The sequence below is a fragment of the Mytilus californianus genome, unplaced genomic scaffold, assembly GCF_021869535.1.
Source record: "Mytilus californianus isolate M0D057914Y unplaced genomic scaffold, xbMytCali1.0.p SCAF_1, whole genome shotgun sequence".
Taxonomy (NCBI): domain Eukaryota; kingdom Metazoa; phylum Mollusca; class Bivalvia; order Mytilida; family Mytilidae; genus Mytilus; species Mytilus californianus.
Genome location: NW_026262581.1, coordinates 5713585 through 5730653, shown reverse-complemented (window position 1 = coordinate 5730653; position 17069 = coordinate 5713585). Strand labels below are relative to the sequence as shown.

Here is a 17069-nt window from a genome sequence, read left to right as displayed (position 1 = left end):
GTTTCATTTTGAAACTTCTACTTATTTTACCAGTTACAGCAGTTTGTAGTGACAGTTATTTTTTAGTCTTTATAGATGATTTATACCTTGGGAATGTTTTCAGTAATTTTTTAAACATCTAAAATTTACTATGGCCACATTTTGGGAACTCTCGTATCATGCTTAAATAAATCAAGAGGCGTGCACTTTCCCGATAATTACCTTTATTTAATAGGTTGAATAATTTGATGAAAGTGTGGATTTTTATATTTTCAGATAAATATATATTGTCATACATGTGTCACGATGACTTAGTTTTGAAACTTCGAAAATAAATATTAACTTTTGTATTTGTTTTTAAACGTTTCTGCTAATCGGAAATCAGAAAAGCAAACAAAGAAAATCCCTTTCATAACACTAATTAATATTCTTATTCTGAAAATTATTTCTGTATTTTGTAAATTGAAACATGACACAAACGTTATGGCAGACATAGGAACACTGAGATTACTGTTTTTAGCAGCAAACCTGTTTTTCTGGGTAAGATCGATATCAAAACATAGAATTTTAGATGAATATAAAATAAGAATTTTGTCAAATTGTTCAAAAATGTATTTATCTATGTATATTTTTGTATTTAGTTTATTGGCGGAGGACTTCTTGGGTTTGTAGGATGGACTCTGAGTACATTGCCAAATACATCAGGATTTATGTCCGGTAGTTTTGTGAGTATTATAAAGTAAGATCGTAATTCCATTTCATTATAATAAAAATTTCCTTTTTGGAAAAAAATATTTTATCTGTTACAAATTGCATCCAAACCCAGGATCCTGAAATAAATTTAAACGAAGATTGTTGAAAATTTTCATTTGAACTAGCTCAAATTACAATAACTGTCTTATATGTGAATGGTTTGCTTAATTGTTCTGATCAGACGTTTTTGATTTTTACTGATAAAAAAGTTTCCATATCTCTTTAAGTTTCCTTGATTTTTTCACGGTGAAAGTTGATCCGCATAGAAAAGCGACTCGACACATGCAATACAGTTGATTTATCTATTAGCTTTTTATTCATTTTATACTTGCTTCTTCATGATACTAATAAGTTTAAAAGTTGCTTTTACACATACGGAATTATAGTAAATATTTAAAAAAAATTAAGATAAATAAATAAAAAAATGCATGTATGTGAATACCCTCATAGATAGAACAAATTATATATGTAGGACTCTAAAGTGCGATGGGGACGCTAAAGTACGATGTCACGCTAAAGTGCGATGGTCTGCGCTAAAGTGCGACGCCTCCATACGCTAAAGTCCGATGGTCGCTAAAATAAAGGTACATGTTTTCATGCGTAAATTATAAATTGTCGGCTAAAACATTAGTTTGTACATTGTAGGAAAATATGACATGTATTTGTACTCGCTTTATACGAAAAAGGAGAAAGCTGGGAGAACATCGCATTTCTCTCTCATTTAAATGAAATCTTAAACAAATAAATGTTATACATATTCCGACAATGAACGAATTTTGTATTTATTATTTACAATGACGACTTTAAGGGGAGGTGTTCACATTATTGAGAGACTGTGTGAACGGCAAGCTACACAAATAATCCAAATATTTAATACGCTTGAATTGTTAAAAAATCATTTACAGGAAATATAGTATTTTGTGACACCTAAATTACTTTTTTTAGCAATTATTACGTGGTCTGTCTTTTAAATTTAGAAACAATCACTTAAGCCTACCGGTAAATTATAAAGCCTATCAAATATGTTATATCTTAGCATACTAATTTGGACAAAGACTATTATGTACTTTAACGTTTTAAGCCCTCTAACCTTACCCTTTTGGTCCATCGCACTTTAGCGTGATATACCATCGTACTTTAGCAAACAAACAACCATCGCACTTTAGCGTTAGACACCATCGTACTTTAGCGTAGACCATCGCACTTTAGCGTGACCATCGTACTTTAGAGTACCACCGCACTTTAGAGTCCTATATGTATAAATAGAATAAAGGCATAAACTTTATGTAAAGACCCTCAAGCAACCATCGAGATGAAAACCAGCTTTTACAGTAAAATGTTGTTTTGTTTTTAATATATGATCGATTACTTCCTATAGTATTTGTTTCCTCAAATCGCCAGCCGCCTCTTAACGTAAATGACATTTGCGTGATTGTTTACAGTCATTAATGAACTAAACGTTACGGTTTATACTTGGATGTAGTCATCCTCTGAATGTAGTGTAAAGAAAACGCCCATACATTGCCTTTCTCCTTTGAAAATATGAGTATAATACAATATTAAAAAAGTTATTTATTATCAAAACCAAATCTTTTTTCGCGACATTCCAGTGTAGAAAAAATATATCGGTAGTCGTGAATACGTCAAACATGCATGGATTTTCTCTATTCTAGACGAATAATACTTTTAGTTGAATTTTCTTAATGTTTTTCTTTTTGACAATGGTGTTGTCTGTCTTTCTCCGATTTATGTTTTTGATTGCCTACCCGTCTCGTATCATCTTACTATTTTGTTTTGAAAAGAAATATAGGATAAATGTACAAAACTCAGAAAAAACACTAAAATTAAACATCGCTTTTATTGCGGGTTTTCCATCCTGACAGTAACTTAAAGTTCGTCAACGACTAGCTAAAGAATGTAGACCCTGGAAAAAATTTTGAAAGATCCAAAAGGTCCTAGCGTCGACTAACGTTGTATATACCATTTTATATTTACCTATAAATGTTACTTGTATTCTAAAGGTACATAACTGGCACATTTTAGTATGAATTAAAAAACCCAATGGGCAGTAGTTGTGTATGTTTTAAACAAAATTAACTCATGTAGCTTACTTTATATCAAAAATCAATGCAACAGTTTTCTATATTATAGTATAAGTAACTAGTATACAGTAATATAACATTCGAATATAGATAAGTGTTATAGTGAATATACAAGCCTCCAAATCATAGGTACTTGGGGACAGGACACTTTTTTTTAGCCCTCCCCCTTTTTTTTCCAAAATCCGTTATTTTGTTTTTGTTTTCTATTAATTTCAATTATTTTCGCGTTTTGCTGTATTATACGAACATAAATATACTACAAATAACTTGTATTTGCTATTTACTATCAATTCTCAGTTTAATATCCACAGTGGTCACTGATATATTATATAGAGAATATATCAGTGACCAAGTACCTATGCTTCAAATAATTATTACTTTGACCTTTGTTCGTATGCCCATTTTGAACTAAAAATATGTTGATAAGGAATTTATTTATAACTCTTTTTCTAGAATATAACAATGCTGTTTTATTTCAGTTAGTACTATATGCCGGTATAGCCATTGGAATCCTTATATCTCTTGGTGGTAAGTGGAAAACCAGTACTTTTAAAATATTCAAGATAATCATAAGGAAAAACAGATTTAAGAAAATGTGTTAAATGATATGTGCATGCATCAAAAATTAAAAATAAATCCTCAAATAGTACTCAAGTTATTCTATACATACATTTATAATCTTCCCAAGTAATCATTTTTTTCTCTCATTTTTTCACGCTCCCTTATCAGTAACAAGGAGAACAGGGACCATAGTAGACCAACGTTGTACCAGAACTATTTATTCCAGTTATGCCGCTTCGTCCAAGAACAACTTTTGAACGTCGACTAGAAGCATTTCAACAAAATTGCTAAAAACATTTTGCACAATGATAGTATTGACATAAATTTTTTTCAAGAAATATAGATAGCAATGAGAGACACGTGAGAAAACCATGAAAATCAACATCTAAATACAGATTCAACGGAAAACGTTCATTAGAAATTTTAAAGTGCGGGAGGAGGGGAGTAAAAACAAGTGCTGGATATCAAACCTGCGATAATGCACTTTTGTTTAAACATTTTAGTTGAATAAATGTAGATACGATTATTGAAACGTTATACTCCTATGCTTTCATACTAACTATTGCAGGACTTATAGGATGTCTTGGAGGAATGTTTGGAAGCATGCTGTTATTGAAAGTGGTTAGTTTACATTATTTATAAGGAAATTGTAAAAAGGAATGAAATATATATGGACTAGTTTCGGAAGAATGAGAAGTCGAAGATTATTTAGACAACATTTTTAACAGATGTTACGATTATTAAATTCTATGTATATATACATATAGCTTAGTTGGTCGGGTGGTCTTGCCACGATGTCACAAAAGCAAGGGTTCGAATCCTGCTCAATATATTCTAATTTCAGAATTTTGTTCAATCATATTTAAGAAAATGAAACAACGATTTTTTTTATTTATTTTCAGTAATAGTTCAGGTTATATGCCCAATCCTACAAAAATCTGTAACACCACTCATTTACTGTTCACAGATCTTAACACTTTGTTCACAAGGGAAAAGACACTCGAAAATCATTTTGTCATCTACATACAACATGCTTAAAATGAAAATAAAAAATATAAACAAAACAATATCAATATAAAACAACAACGAGAGACCTATATAACCCATGCCTGGTAACACATTTTCTAACTTTTTATACTGCACATTCTGTAATAATTTCAAATATCTTTATACGGACGCATTTACATTTTTTTTTAAATCCATGAAAAGTAAGGAAGTAAGTATATGAACCCGTCTTACAGAAGGATGAACAGCTTCAGTTCCAATTTCTCATGTGGCGGACTACTCACACCTGAAGTTGATTGTCCATTTTATTGGTAAAGCATTTATAACATCTATTTGTTTTACCATATTTACTCACTAATCAAAATAGCATATAAATATTAACATTTTCTTTACATTCCAGTACCTTGGACTTTCAATGACCTTTGGAATCATAGAGATTATTCTGATTATCGTAGTTTACATGCAAAAAGATGAGGTATGGTTCTTAATTTAGTAATGTATGTATAGCGACTTGCAGATTACTAACTTGATTGTATTAAGAATGTTCAGAAATTCAAAGACCATGCAACAACTTAAAATGAGGCAGATATACTTCAGAAACATAGTTAAGATTAAAACCATCATAATATAACGGTAACCGTCAATCTCATTCATCGATATACTTCAGAAACATAGTTATAAGATTAAAACCATCATAATATAACGGTAACCGTCAATCTCATTCATCGATATACTTCAGAAACATAGTTAAGATTAAAACCATCATAATATAACGGTAACCGTCAATCTCATTCATCGATAAACTTCAGAAACATAGTTAAGATTAAGACCATCATAATATATCGGTCGCCGTTGCGACATAATTTGGGGTAGCGTGTCTTGCTCTGTCATCTTCCTATAGAGATTTATCTTGTCAGGTCCATCTCGGTGCACTTACTTGGTTACGTCAGTTCGATTGTATATGAGCAATTAATTTTATATATTTGATTAATCGCGTTAACTGCTAGTTTCATTTTATATTTTAAAGCTTGACATATGGTATAATCATGTGTTAACAGCTGAAAACTTTTTTGCTACCCTCTATTTGTCTTTTCTGTTGTTTGTTCTCGTGTTTTTTTGTACACCACACATCCCTTTTTATTCCTGATAAATTGATCTCCTTGTACTAATAAGTTGGACAGTCTATGTATTAACAAATTTGCTATCTTTAGTGTCATTTATGGTGATATGTTTGTGGTATCGTTGATATCCAAAAAAGTAGAAATTTATTTTCTTCGTGAAATATAAACAATGTAAGATTAAGAGAGAGAGACAGAGAGAGAAATACACACACATTTCCTCGCATATTATTTTGTAATTTTGATTTCATCTTTAGGACATCAATCGAGTATAAAAGTTGTTTTCCGTGTTTCAGAGTTTACCTGGTAATAGTTGAAGCAGGCCGCTTTGCAACATAAATCAAAATATTTGGTCTTCCAGCATCACTGTAGAGACATTACTTTACGAAATTCGTATATGGTGAAGTAAAATGTGTACCGTCAATGTAACTTTTACAACTGGGTGACGTCGATACATCTGCTGGCGGGCTGTTAGTTACCGAGGGTATCACCAGCCCAGTAGCCAGTACTTCAGCTCTGGCATGAAAATACGGATATTATTTTTCTTAAATTTCCTGTGATGAAAATTTTGTAAGCCATTTTGAAATAATGGAATACATCTCCATCATGCAAAGCTCTGTAACACTGTCTGTGTATGGATTTACTATTGTTTCTTTTAGGTTTTATCATCTCTTGAACGTTTGTATTTAGTTTGAGATTTTAAAAATATTCTGGCTTAGAGCATACAACTGGTACCGTTAATGTTATGACAAATTGTGTAAAATAAAATCCTATCTAAAGATGTAAATGCTAGTTTGTAAATGTTTGAAAGATTCTCTATCAAACTTTGAATGAAATCAATAACCGATAAAACGGGAATGCCATCCATATTTTGCTAAAAGACATTATTTATAAAAAATTTTTTAGGTAAAATAATGGCGGATGGCTAATAAATGATAAAGGGAAACAAATAGCACCTTCGAATCAAATAAAACAATAACGGTACACGGGTATAAAACAGTTATACTGGCATCTCCAAATTGTGCTATTAGGAGCCATATTTGTCTATTCACTTGTATGGAGTTGAATATTTGCAAATTGGAAATATAAGCAACTTTTGAAATGACGGAAATGAAGCACTTGATATGATATCCTCTGAAAAGTATACATATGAAAGATTTGTGTGAAAAAGTAATATGATAAAAATGCTAATAGGGTTTTTCATTGTTAACATTTAGATACCTTCCATATTAGAAGCCACATGGAATGAAGTGAACGATGAAGCAAGATACACAATACAGACTGGTGTAAGTTGGTACTACAGTTTTCAAATGGTCTTGTCGATATTCATGAGACAACCTTAATTCTTTCAGTTTTGCAAATATCTTATTTTGATATTAATTTTCAAGCTTATATCAGTTGTTTTAAAGCATTCTGAGGTATAAATCTAGTCTACTAAATTCATTTCTTATGCTATATGTTTCATTAAATATTGTAAATGGTAAATTGACTGATTTATCCGGTAACAATTCTACGTTTCTTATTTCTTCATTTTTGTTGTGGATTTAAACTTAAAGTGTATGTTGGGAAATGTAAAAAAAAAAAAAAAATAAATAAGGAAAATACGAAGATTACATTTTAAATAGTTATAGTTCTTTTCAGTTGAAATGTTGTGGAATAAAAAGTTACAGTGAATATGGCACTGACTATACAAGCTTTCCAGACAGCTGCTTCAAAGTATCAGAGATATTTGGAACAGTTTCTGCAAAACAAGAATCAACACTCTATACCGTAAGTATGAATCAATACTCTATACCGTAAGTATGAATCAACACTCTATACCGTAAGTATGAATCAACTCTCTATACCGTAAGTATGAATGAAAATTCTATACCGTAAGTATGAATCAACACTCTATACCGTAAGTATGAATCAACATTATATACCGTAAGTATGAATCAACACTCTATACCGTAAGTATGAATCAACACCCTATACAGTAAGTATGAATCAACATTCTATACTGTAAGTATGAATCAACACTCTATACCGTAAGTATGAATCAACTCTTTATACCTACCGTAAGTATGAATCAACACTCTATGCCGTAAGTATGAATCAACACTCTATACCGTAAGTATGAATCAACTCTCTATACCATTAGTATGAATCAACATTCTATACCGTAAGTATGAATCAACACTCTACACCGTAAGTATGAATCAACTCTTTATACCTACCTTTAATATGAATCAACACTCTATACCGTAAGTATGAATCAACTCTCTATACCGTTAGTATGAATCAACACTCTATACCGTAAGTATGAATCAACTCTCTATACCGTAAGTATTAGTCAACACTCTATACCGTAAGTATGAATCAACACTCTATACCGTAAGTATGAATCAACACTCTATACCGTAAGTATGAATCAACACTCTATACCGTAAGTATGAATCAACTCTTTATACCTACCGTAAGTATGAATCAACACTCTATGCCGTAAGTATGAATCAACACTCTATACCGTAAGTATGAATCAACACTCTATACCGTAAGTATGAATCAACACCCTATACAGTAAGTATGAATCAACACTCTATACCGTAAGTATGAATCAACACTCTATACCGTAAGTATGAATCAACACTCTATACCGTAAGTTTGAATCAACACTCTATACCGTAAGTATGAATCAACACTCTATGCCGTATGTAATGAATCAACACTCTATACCGTAAGTATGAATCAACACTCTATACCGTTAGTATGAATCAACACTCTATACCGTAAGTATGAATCAACACTCTATACAGTAAGTATGAATCAACTCTTTATACCTACCGTAAGTATGAATCAACACTCTATGCCGTAAGTATGAAACAACACTCTATACCGTAAGTATGAATCAACTCTCTATACCGTTAGTATGAATCAACACTCTATACCGTAAGTATGAATCAACACTCTATACCGTAAGTATGAATCAACACTCTATACCGTAAGTATGAATCAACACTCTATATCGTAAGTATGAATCAACTCTTTATACCTACCGTAGGTATGAATCAACACTCCATGCCGTAAGTATGAATCAACACTCTATACCGTAAGTATGAATCAACTCTCTATACCGTTAGTATTAATCAACACTCTATACCGTAAGTATGAATCAACACTCTATACCGTAAGTATGAATCAACACTCTATACCGTAAGTATGAATCAACTCTTTATACCTACCGTAAGTATGAATCAACACTGTATGCCGTAAGTATGAATCAACACTCTATACCGTAAGTATGAATCAACTCTCTATACCGTAAGTATGAATCAACACTCTATACCGTAAGTATGAATCAACTCTCTATACCGTAAGTATGAATCAACATTGTTTACTGTAAGTAAGAATCAACACTCTATACCGTAAGTATGAATCAACATTCTTTGCCGTAAGTATGAATCAACATTGTTTACTGTAAATAAGACTCAAATCTTTTTGATTCAAGTATGAATCAGCACCCTTTACTTAAAATATAAAATTAAGAAGATGTGGTATGATTACCAATGAGACAACTCTCCACCAGAGACCAAATGACATAGAAGTTAACAACTATAGGTCACCGTACGGCCTTCAACAATTAGCAAAACCCATACCGCATAGTCAGCTATAAAAGGCCCGAAATGACAAAGTAAAACAATTCAAACAAAAAACTAACGGCCTGATTTATGTACAAAACAATTAACGAAAAACAAATATGATATATAGCAACAAACGACAACCACTGAATTACAGGTTCCTGACTTGTGACAGACACATACAGAATGTGTATATGAATCAACACCATTTACTTCAAGTATGGGTCAGCACCTTTTACTTCAAGTATGAATCAACACCTTTTACTTCAAGTATGAATCAACACCTTTTAATTCAATTATGAATCAGCATCTTTTACGTTTTTTCGTTTGAATTATTATTTTGAGGACTCTCAGGAAGATTAATTTTCACTAATGGGATTATCCTCTTGAAATAAAGATTATTTATTTATTTTATTTTATTTATTTACTTAAGTATGTATAAACACTCTATACTATAAGTATGAAAGTACCACGTTTAACTAGAAGTATAAAACAACATTTTGCATTTTACTATATTTTCAAATCAGCACGCATTACTGTAAGTAACCGCCAAAGACTTTAAAATTGGTATTTGCTGCTTCACCGCTAAGCACGCGGCATTAAGGAGTAAGAGCAAAGACTGGTCGGCTCGGAGTCAGAATAATGTGTCCGGGTAAGGTGACATATCTTCCTGTGGACTGTTACCTTGTGAGCTAGCACGTTAAAATCCGGCTCAGCGTGTCGGTCTAGTACAAAGCAGGGTAAATATTCATAATACACCTACATGTTCTCGTCCTAAATATGCATATTAATTTTTCGCTGGACGTTAAGCAACCATCCATCATCATCATTACTGTAAGTATGAATCAAAAACTTGCATATACTCAAGTAGTAATCAACTCTTATTTGCAAGTAAGAATCTTTACTGTAAATATCTTAACGCTAAATACATACTTATTAAAAAAATGTTTTTACTTTATAATGCTTTAAGCAAGAACCTTGTTGACTGCTGTACCCCAATTTTTGAAATTTTTACCTATTATGTCTGTTTGTTTTGCTCACATATTGTTGTCAATATAATGAAATTATACGCGACTGTCATACAAATGAGAGGTTTAGCTAGCTATAAGACCAGGCTTTATCCACCATTTTCTACATAAGGAAATGCCTGTACAAAGTCAGGAATATGACAGTTGTTTTCTATTTGTTTGATGTGTTTGAGCTTTTGATTTTACCATTTGATAAGGGACTTTCCGTTTTGAATTTTCTTAAATTTCGATATTATTGTTATTTTCTTTTTTATATGTACTATATATTTTTGTCCTGTTGTCATACTTTAATTGTCTTATTTCAAGATGAAAAATAACATTTCATAAATTATACGAGTCCGAACCGCTTTTCTTGATTTACATTCACCGGGAACGTTCAAACCCATATATTTGAAAGTCAGAATATACAAATACATATAAACATTAGGAGGTTAAAATACTACAGTGCAAATTAACATAAAATTTACTGCAATCTATTTTGTTTAACCACGTATCTTTCTTCTTGATTTAATCGATTGAATTTATATTTTAATTCTAAAATTTGTACTTTTTCATTAGATTTTGTGTTGAGAGTAAATATTTACATTAATTTTTAGATATCGTGTTTATCTGCAATCCAAACATGGCTGACAGACAATATGGCAATATGGATCGCTGTCCTCGTTGGCATCGCTCTAGTACAGGTAATTATATAAATCACTACACACTTTGTAAACAGACAAAACCTTATTTATTGACTAATATATTTATTGTAATGAATCGACTCGAAAAATATTTCCATAATGTAATAATTCATATAAAAATTCTGGAACTAAATTTAAGTTTTTAAAGTAAATATTATAGCGAAAAACTACGTTTTATAGAGAATAAACTTCATTTGCAGGAATACTTGTTACTGTGACATCAAGTGTGCTTTAGTCCCCTTTGGTATCGTTAATATGAACAACAGTAGTTTACTGATGTTTATTATTTTAATCAATCAAAATATACAAATCAAGTGCAAACAACTGAGGGAATTGCTCTAGCTCCAATAGAAGTGAGACCGCGTATATATGTAGACAGGGTAATCGTCTGCTGATATGCAGGCATCACCCGTCATGCAAATTAGGAATCAGTCAAAACGTCACGATACGGTTTATAAGACAATCTATAGATTCACCGACCAGACGACTATTTATGGTATCTTAAGATTCAAGACTGCGAAAGCATGTCTCATGCGAGTTGAGACACCAACACATCGTATCGGTCAACCAATTCGTGTTGGTGACCACAAAACTCGTGTAGTGTATGTTTTAGTCGTTCGTCCTCAAAACCCTGATGAAGCAGATTTTCATTATTTGCACACCCCTGTTAATGACGTCTAGATATTGTAAACATGCATTTACGTTACGTTTCAATTGAGATATAAGAACGCTATACGATGGGACTGAAGACATGTTACTACTGAGAAATTGGAAGTTGACAATGTAGAATCTAAAATCGTCACGCTTGTCAGAGATCCTAGTTTAAATTGCTTTGAAGATACCAAAAAGAGAGACAAAAGATACCAAAGGGACATTAACACTCATAAGTCGAAAACAAACTGACAATGTCATGGCAAAAACGAAAAACGACGAAACGACTAACAACAGTACACAAATCACAACATAGATAACTTAAGACTTAGCAACAAAAACTCCACTAAAAACCGGGGGCGATCTCAGGCAAGTGCGCGGGAAGGGTAAACAGATGCTGCTCCACTAGTGGCACCTGTCGTGTTGCTCATGAAAGTATAAACCCAGTGATAAGTCTAATTCGGTAGGTTACATTCGAGGAACAAAGGACGGGATCTTGGTAACGACAATTGGAGCATATCCGTCGTCATCTGGGAAACATATATTCCATAACGGTCTTACAACTGACAAGTTATGTAACATTTTCGGACAAAGTCATCATAGATTATCATAGATACCAGGCTTATAATTTTGAATTGGCATACTCTTCTTGTTTAATGTAATTAAGTTCAATATTATAAAAATTGTTTTATTGGTTAGTGATATGGCAATAAACCCCATATAACCGACATTCTCTTACTCCAAACTATGCCAAAAAGTAACAAACTACACATTCTTTTTAGTATATTGTAACAATTCTCATTCACGGAACAGCAAGTTTTTATATGTGTTCCGGCACTGTCCCCCCACTCATGATTTCATTATTAGCGTAATTGGTCCGAGTACACAGTTATTTCGTAGTGCATTTCTTTTAGACAATAAATGAAAATTAAAAAATCCCACCTGCGCTTTCTCAATAATATTTTTACAGTGTGTTGTACTACTTTTGGGACAAATTATATCAAAATTATAGAAAACTTCATCGGCTCTAACTCAAAATATGGACAATTTTATGTTAAGGGGGTCTTGAAATCTTTTGACAGCTTCCGAAGTGCTAATTTTTAACCTTTTTCAGCTGGACCAAATCACTACTTTACTTTAAAATTCATGACCCAAATTTTTTTACAGTGTAATTTCATCCCCCTACTTGCTATTTGAGGCATAAAATATAGAGAAATAAATTTGGAAGGGGTATAAAAAAAACTGGCAAGTAACACACTGTCCACACTAGGGACTATATTTGGGACAACGAAAATCAAAGGACGATAACTGTGTACTCGGACCAATTAAGATTGGCTAAATTTTGTAAAAATAAAAGAAACTTAAATAGTTGAAATTTAAGCCAGACGTGAACAAAACCATGTCATGCCATGAAACATTGCGATCAATCTTTTAAAAGACAACAGTTTAATGGTTATCACAATTTAAAGGCAATATATATAAAGTAGTTGATTGATTATAATTTGTACTCGGTTTAAACCAGTACCTATTGCGTGCGAGTACACAATTCTTACTATAGGAAACATTGTACAAATATCGTTTTATCGTACAACAAATGAGTATAATTTATTGATATATGCTCAAAATTAAAATGTGGGATAGTATGATGTTCGTGATGAAACAGTTACCATCACACACTATACGAAGGGAATGTAACATGATGTCATAATAATTCAGACTATAGTCTATTAAACATGGCTTGAGAAAACAAATTAGTTTGTTTTATTGATGAATGATGTGACCGACGTTAAAGTATCTAAAAGCTCAATCTTTAGTTTGCTATGTTGTATTTTTATACTTGTTTTTTTAGTTTTTTTTCTTTTGTTTGCCATGTCGTTGTCAATTTATTTTCGACTTATGAGTTTGGATGTCCCTTTGGTATCTTTCAAAATTTTAAAAGATAACACATTCTTCATAATTTATATTGAAAATGACTATCGTAGTTCAAAATTTGAAATAATGAATGTAATTGTTTAAAAATCGTATGTTGACTTATATATGGTTTTTTTTCTTGTGTATTTTGGTTGCATCCTCATTCACGTTTACCTTGCATCTCACCAGACGACAGTGAGCATGTTAGATCTATGCTAGAATTTATATGTTTTGTTTGGTAAATTGAACAATTGATACACTGTAACAATAAACTTTTTGATGGTGGCAACCGGAAAACATGTATATAATAATGGCGTCAGTTATTCTTCCTACTAACCTTGCTGAAAATAAACTCATCATAGATACCAGGATTGAAATTTTGTATTTGCGCCAGACGCTGAATTATTGTTAACGTTTAGAGCATAGCTCTGTTCGTGAGATCGAGCCATAATGAAAACATTTTCTTATTTATTGCTTGAACCGAGATAAGTAAAAGACAAATGCTTTGGGAGATAATGTAGCAAGCCTTATACAACTGGGATAATTAAGCGAAATAGGGTTTGGCACATGGTATAGCAAGCATAACATAACTGATACAAGTAGAGATATATAGGCTTTGTCAGATGGTATAGCAAGCTTACACAACTTAGATATTATCGGTTTACGGCATAAAGGCTTTGGCAGCTGTTACAACAAGCTTAACAGAAGCGTATGAGAATGCCAATATTTTCAGATCTACTATTATGTTTTGTTGTTTAAACGCATTGTCATCTTTGCACGAAATCACAAAAAGAGATAGAAGATAACTAATATGCATGAAATTTGTTAATTCACAGACCGGTACAAGTTATCGGTATTTTGGAACCCACCTTCTTTCACCGAGTGATACAAGATTATCTTCAATAATTTATTAGCTTGGTGTTTAACTCACACATTGATATACTTTAACATAACATTATATACTGTCCTCTCTGGCATAAGGCTGCAAATGATGACACTTTATTATGTTAGATCTTTGTTATATGTTTTGCTTATACCAGATTATAATTCCCGAAACTATCTTATAAATACTTTGTATCAGTGTTATGTATAAGACCGTAGCAAGAGTCCATACAATAATGATATAGCAATGAGATAAATCAAAAACGGTGTGCATAACTTCAAAAAAATCGTCAAGGATACCAGGCTTATTATTTTGTACGCCAGACGCGCGTTTCGTCTACAAAAGACTCATCAGTGACGCTCGAATAAAAAAGTTGATTGGCCAAATTCAGTACGAATATACCATCGGGGATGAAACCTCTACCAACAGTGGTATCGAATCAGTGGTTTTAAATAACTCGTTAAAGATACCAAGCTTAAAAAGTTATAGAGTATTACAAATTATAATATGTACAAAATTACAAATTATTCACATTTATATCAAGCTGGTCTGTTTGCATATTGAATAACGGAATGATCAATCAATACTTCGGAAATCATAATTGCTTGGCTAGAGGCATACAAATAGGTAGAAATGGAGCGAAGTTCGTCGGGTTCCTCTGCTCTGATTCTTTTGTGTCGAGTTAGGATAAAGATATCAGATATATACAAGTCATGGCTGTTCACCTTATGATCCAAACTTAATTTGTTTACAGATAGTAAGTGGAATGCTCTCGTGTCAAGTCTTCACTCGTCTCCACGAAAAAGTAAGAATAAGGCCAATGACGGTGGAGAGTCAGGACGATCAAAATCTAGACGATACAAAATCCAACAAAGTAGAACTGAATGATTTGGACTCTACAGAAAACGAAAGAAATATAGATGGCGCTAGTTGTAAATCTACATCTACAATTGAACAAGAGGAAGACCACAAAAGAACAAACGCTGGCATTGTTGCTATAGTAAATTTAGAAACTAAGGACAACATGGAAGATTATATGTCCGATAAGGATATAAATGATAAGGAGTTTGAGTACAAATCTGAACCACAGTTAAATGCTGATGACCTTGAAAAAAGTTTACACGTTAACGAAAAAAGTGCTGATAGTGATGATGAAAATATTCAAGAACTGTATAAAGACAGTACTAAAGAACATTGTCCTTCTCCTGTTGTTAGTAAGGATGAAACTTATCGATCTGGATCTGTCATCACAAATGACTCAAATGACGAATCGAGTCTAGCTAAAACGATTGACAATAATGAAAATTCTTCTGAACGATCAGAGTCTGTTTCATCTAAAAAACATATGTCAGATAGCCGACGACATCTCAATGTTTCTGATGAAAATAATTTTGAACCAGAAGTATAGTCTTTAAAAAACGTAATTACTTAAAGATAAAATACACCAAATAAGATTTGTCATTGAGTGATTGACATTTGTATAATATAAACTATGTAATTGACAAAAAGAACGCTACACTTGAATCAAACAGCTTTCATTTGTATAATCTGGACAAAAAAAAAATTAAAGTTTAACGTTACAGTTCTTTCGTTTATTAAACATGATTAAATATTAGAAAACATGAAAAAAATTTTCAACAATTATATAATCAATAGTTTGATAATTCTTCATGAATGTACAACCATCAGAGCACCATTTATTGGTTACATGTATCATCAATAATATCAACTTATAAATACTATACTAGAATATAAATATATAATATGCCAGGTTATATGGCTTGAACATTGTAGTACAGGATTTTGAAAAAAAACTAGAATCAAAAAGATCACAAGACTGCTAAAATTGAAATCGTTCTTTACAAATTGCTAAATTTTTATATGTCTCCGTAAATATGAAATAAATTTGATTTGATCATGAAGAGATTTTATTCATCACGCTAAATGTCACACACCACTTGACATTTTACTGGATGGAAAATGTTATTGCAGTTAATACATGACAATTTGTTTAGAACGTAGGTTATAATTCAATAAAAAATATTCCCTCTGTAAATGAAGTAAACAATTATCGTCTTTTGATTGGGAATAAGATGATTCACTAGACTCCTTTAAGAGTGATATTCACATCTGCATTAGGAAGTAAGTCAGAATTAGCGACGAACAAACACATGCTAACGGCTTTTGAAAGGTGTGACTGAATTTTACTATTTTTGTTCATTACACTAAGTTGTTATTATATAGCTTTTTTCCAAAAGGATCTTATCGCTTTTCATATAAAAAACGCGCTGTTATCATCATTTTGTGAGAAAAAAATTATATCTTTATATCTTGATCTTGACTGAGATGACATTCCAAGATTTATTAGAAAGTTCCCGTCGAATTTTTTTGAGTATTGTTATCACTATTTATTAAAAATAAATAAGTAAATAAATAAATATTTATATATACATATGATAATTCATTTCAAGAATATAGTTATACAAACGCACCCAAATTGTCAGCCATTAGTTCGGAGTACCATGACCTATCTTCGTATCTACAATATACTAAACTGATGACCAATAAAAATATTGCTTTCAGTATCAGTCCTGTTAAGATAACGGAAACAAGTACTAGAGAGTACCAGTAAAGCATTGGATCACAGTAGTTCATATTGTTAGCTTCATTCACATTCACCTCTGTAACGATGCTAAACACCCATACTGATCCTACAATGATAAATTCATACATTTTACATTCTGTATTTATATTGTAAATAAAAAAAATATAACT

The 17069-nt window shown here is 31.9% G+C and overlaps 2 protein-coding genes across 3 annotated transcripts in view; one reads left to right on the top strand and one right to left on the bottom strand.

Moving 5' to 3' along the window:
* Positions 1-588: 588 nt before the first annotated feature.
* Positions 589-16216, top strand: LOC127698260 (uncharacterized). Its single transcript, XM_052201641.1, has 8 exons — positions 589-704; positions 3314-3362; positions 3964-4016; positions 4801-4875; positions 6736-6804; positions 7160-7288; positions 10763-10849; positions 15049-16216. Exons 1-8 carry the CDS (start codon positions 690-692, stop codon positions 15700-15702), a joined length of 1131 nt encoding a protein of 376 aa, XP_052057601.1. The 5' UTR covers positions 589-689; the 3' UTR covers positions 15703-16216.
* LOC127698383 (uncharacterized) overlaps positions 15865-17069 on the bottom strand; it is a 33015-nt gene continuing 31810 nt past the window's right edge. For both annotated transcript variants that reach the window (XM_052201820.1, XM_052201829.1), the window contains exon 6: positions 15865-17005. In XM_052201820.1, coding sequence (XP_052057780.1) covers positions 16773-17005 — 233 coding nt within the window. In that variant the 3' untranslated portion in view covers positions 15865-16772. The remainder of the gene's footprint in view (positions 17006-17069) is intronic.

Excerpts from the sequence above, each read along its gene's own strand:
- LOC127698260 (XM_052201641.1), top strand. Across the intron at positions 4,017-4,800 it reads GCATGCTGTTATTGAAAGTG|TACCTTGGACTTTCAATGAC; the intron begins GTTAGTTTACAT and ends TTTACATTCCAG. Across the intron at positions 4,876-6,735 it reads TTTACATGCAAAAAGATGAG|ATACCTTCCATATTAGAAGC; the intron begins GTATGGTTCTTA and ends GTTAACATTTAG.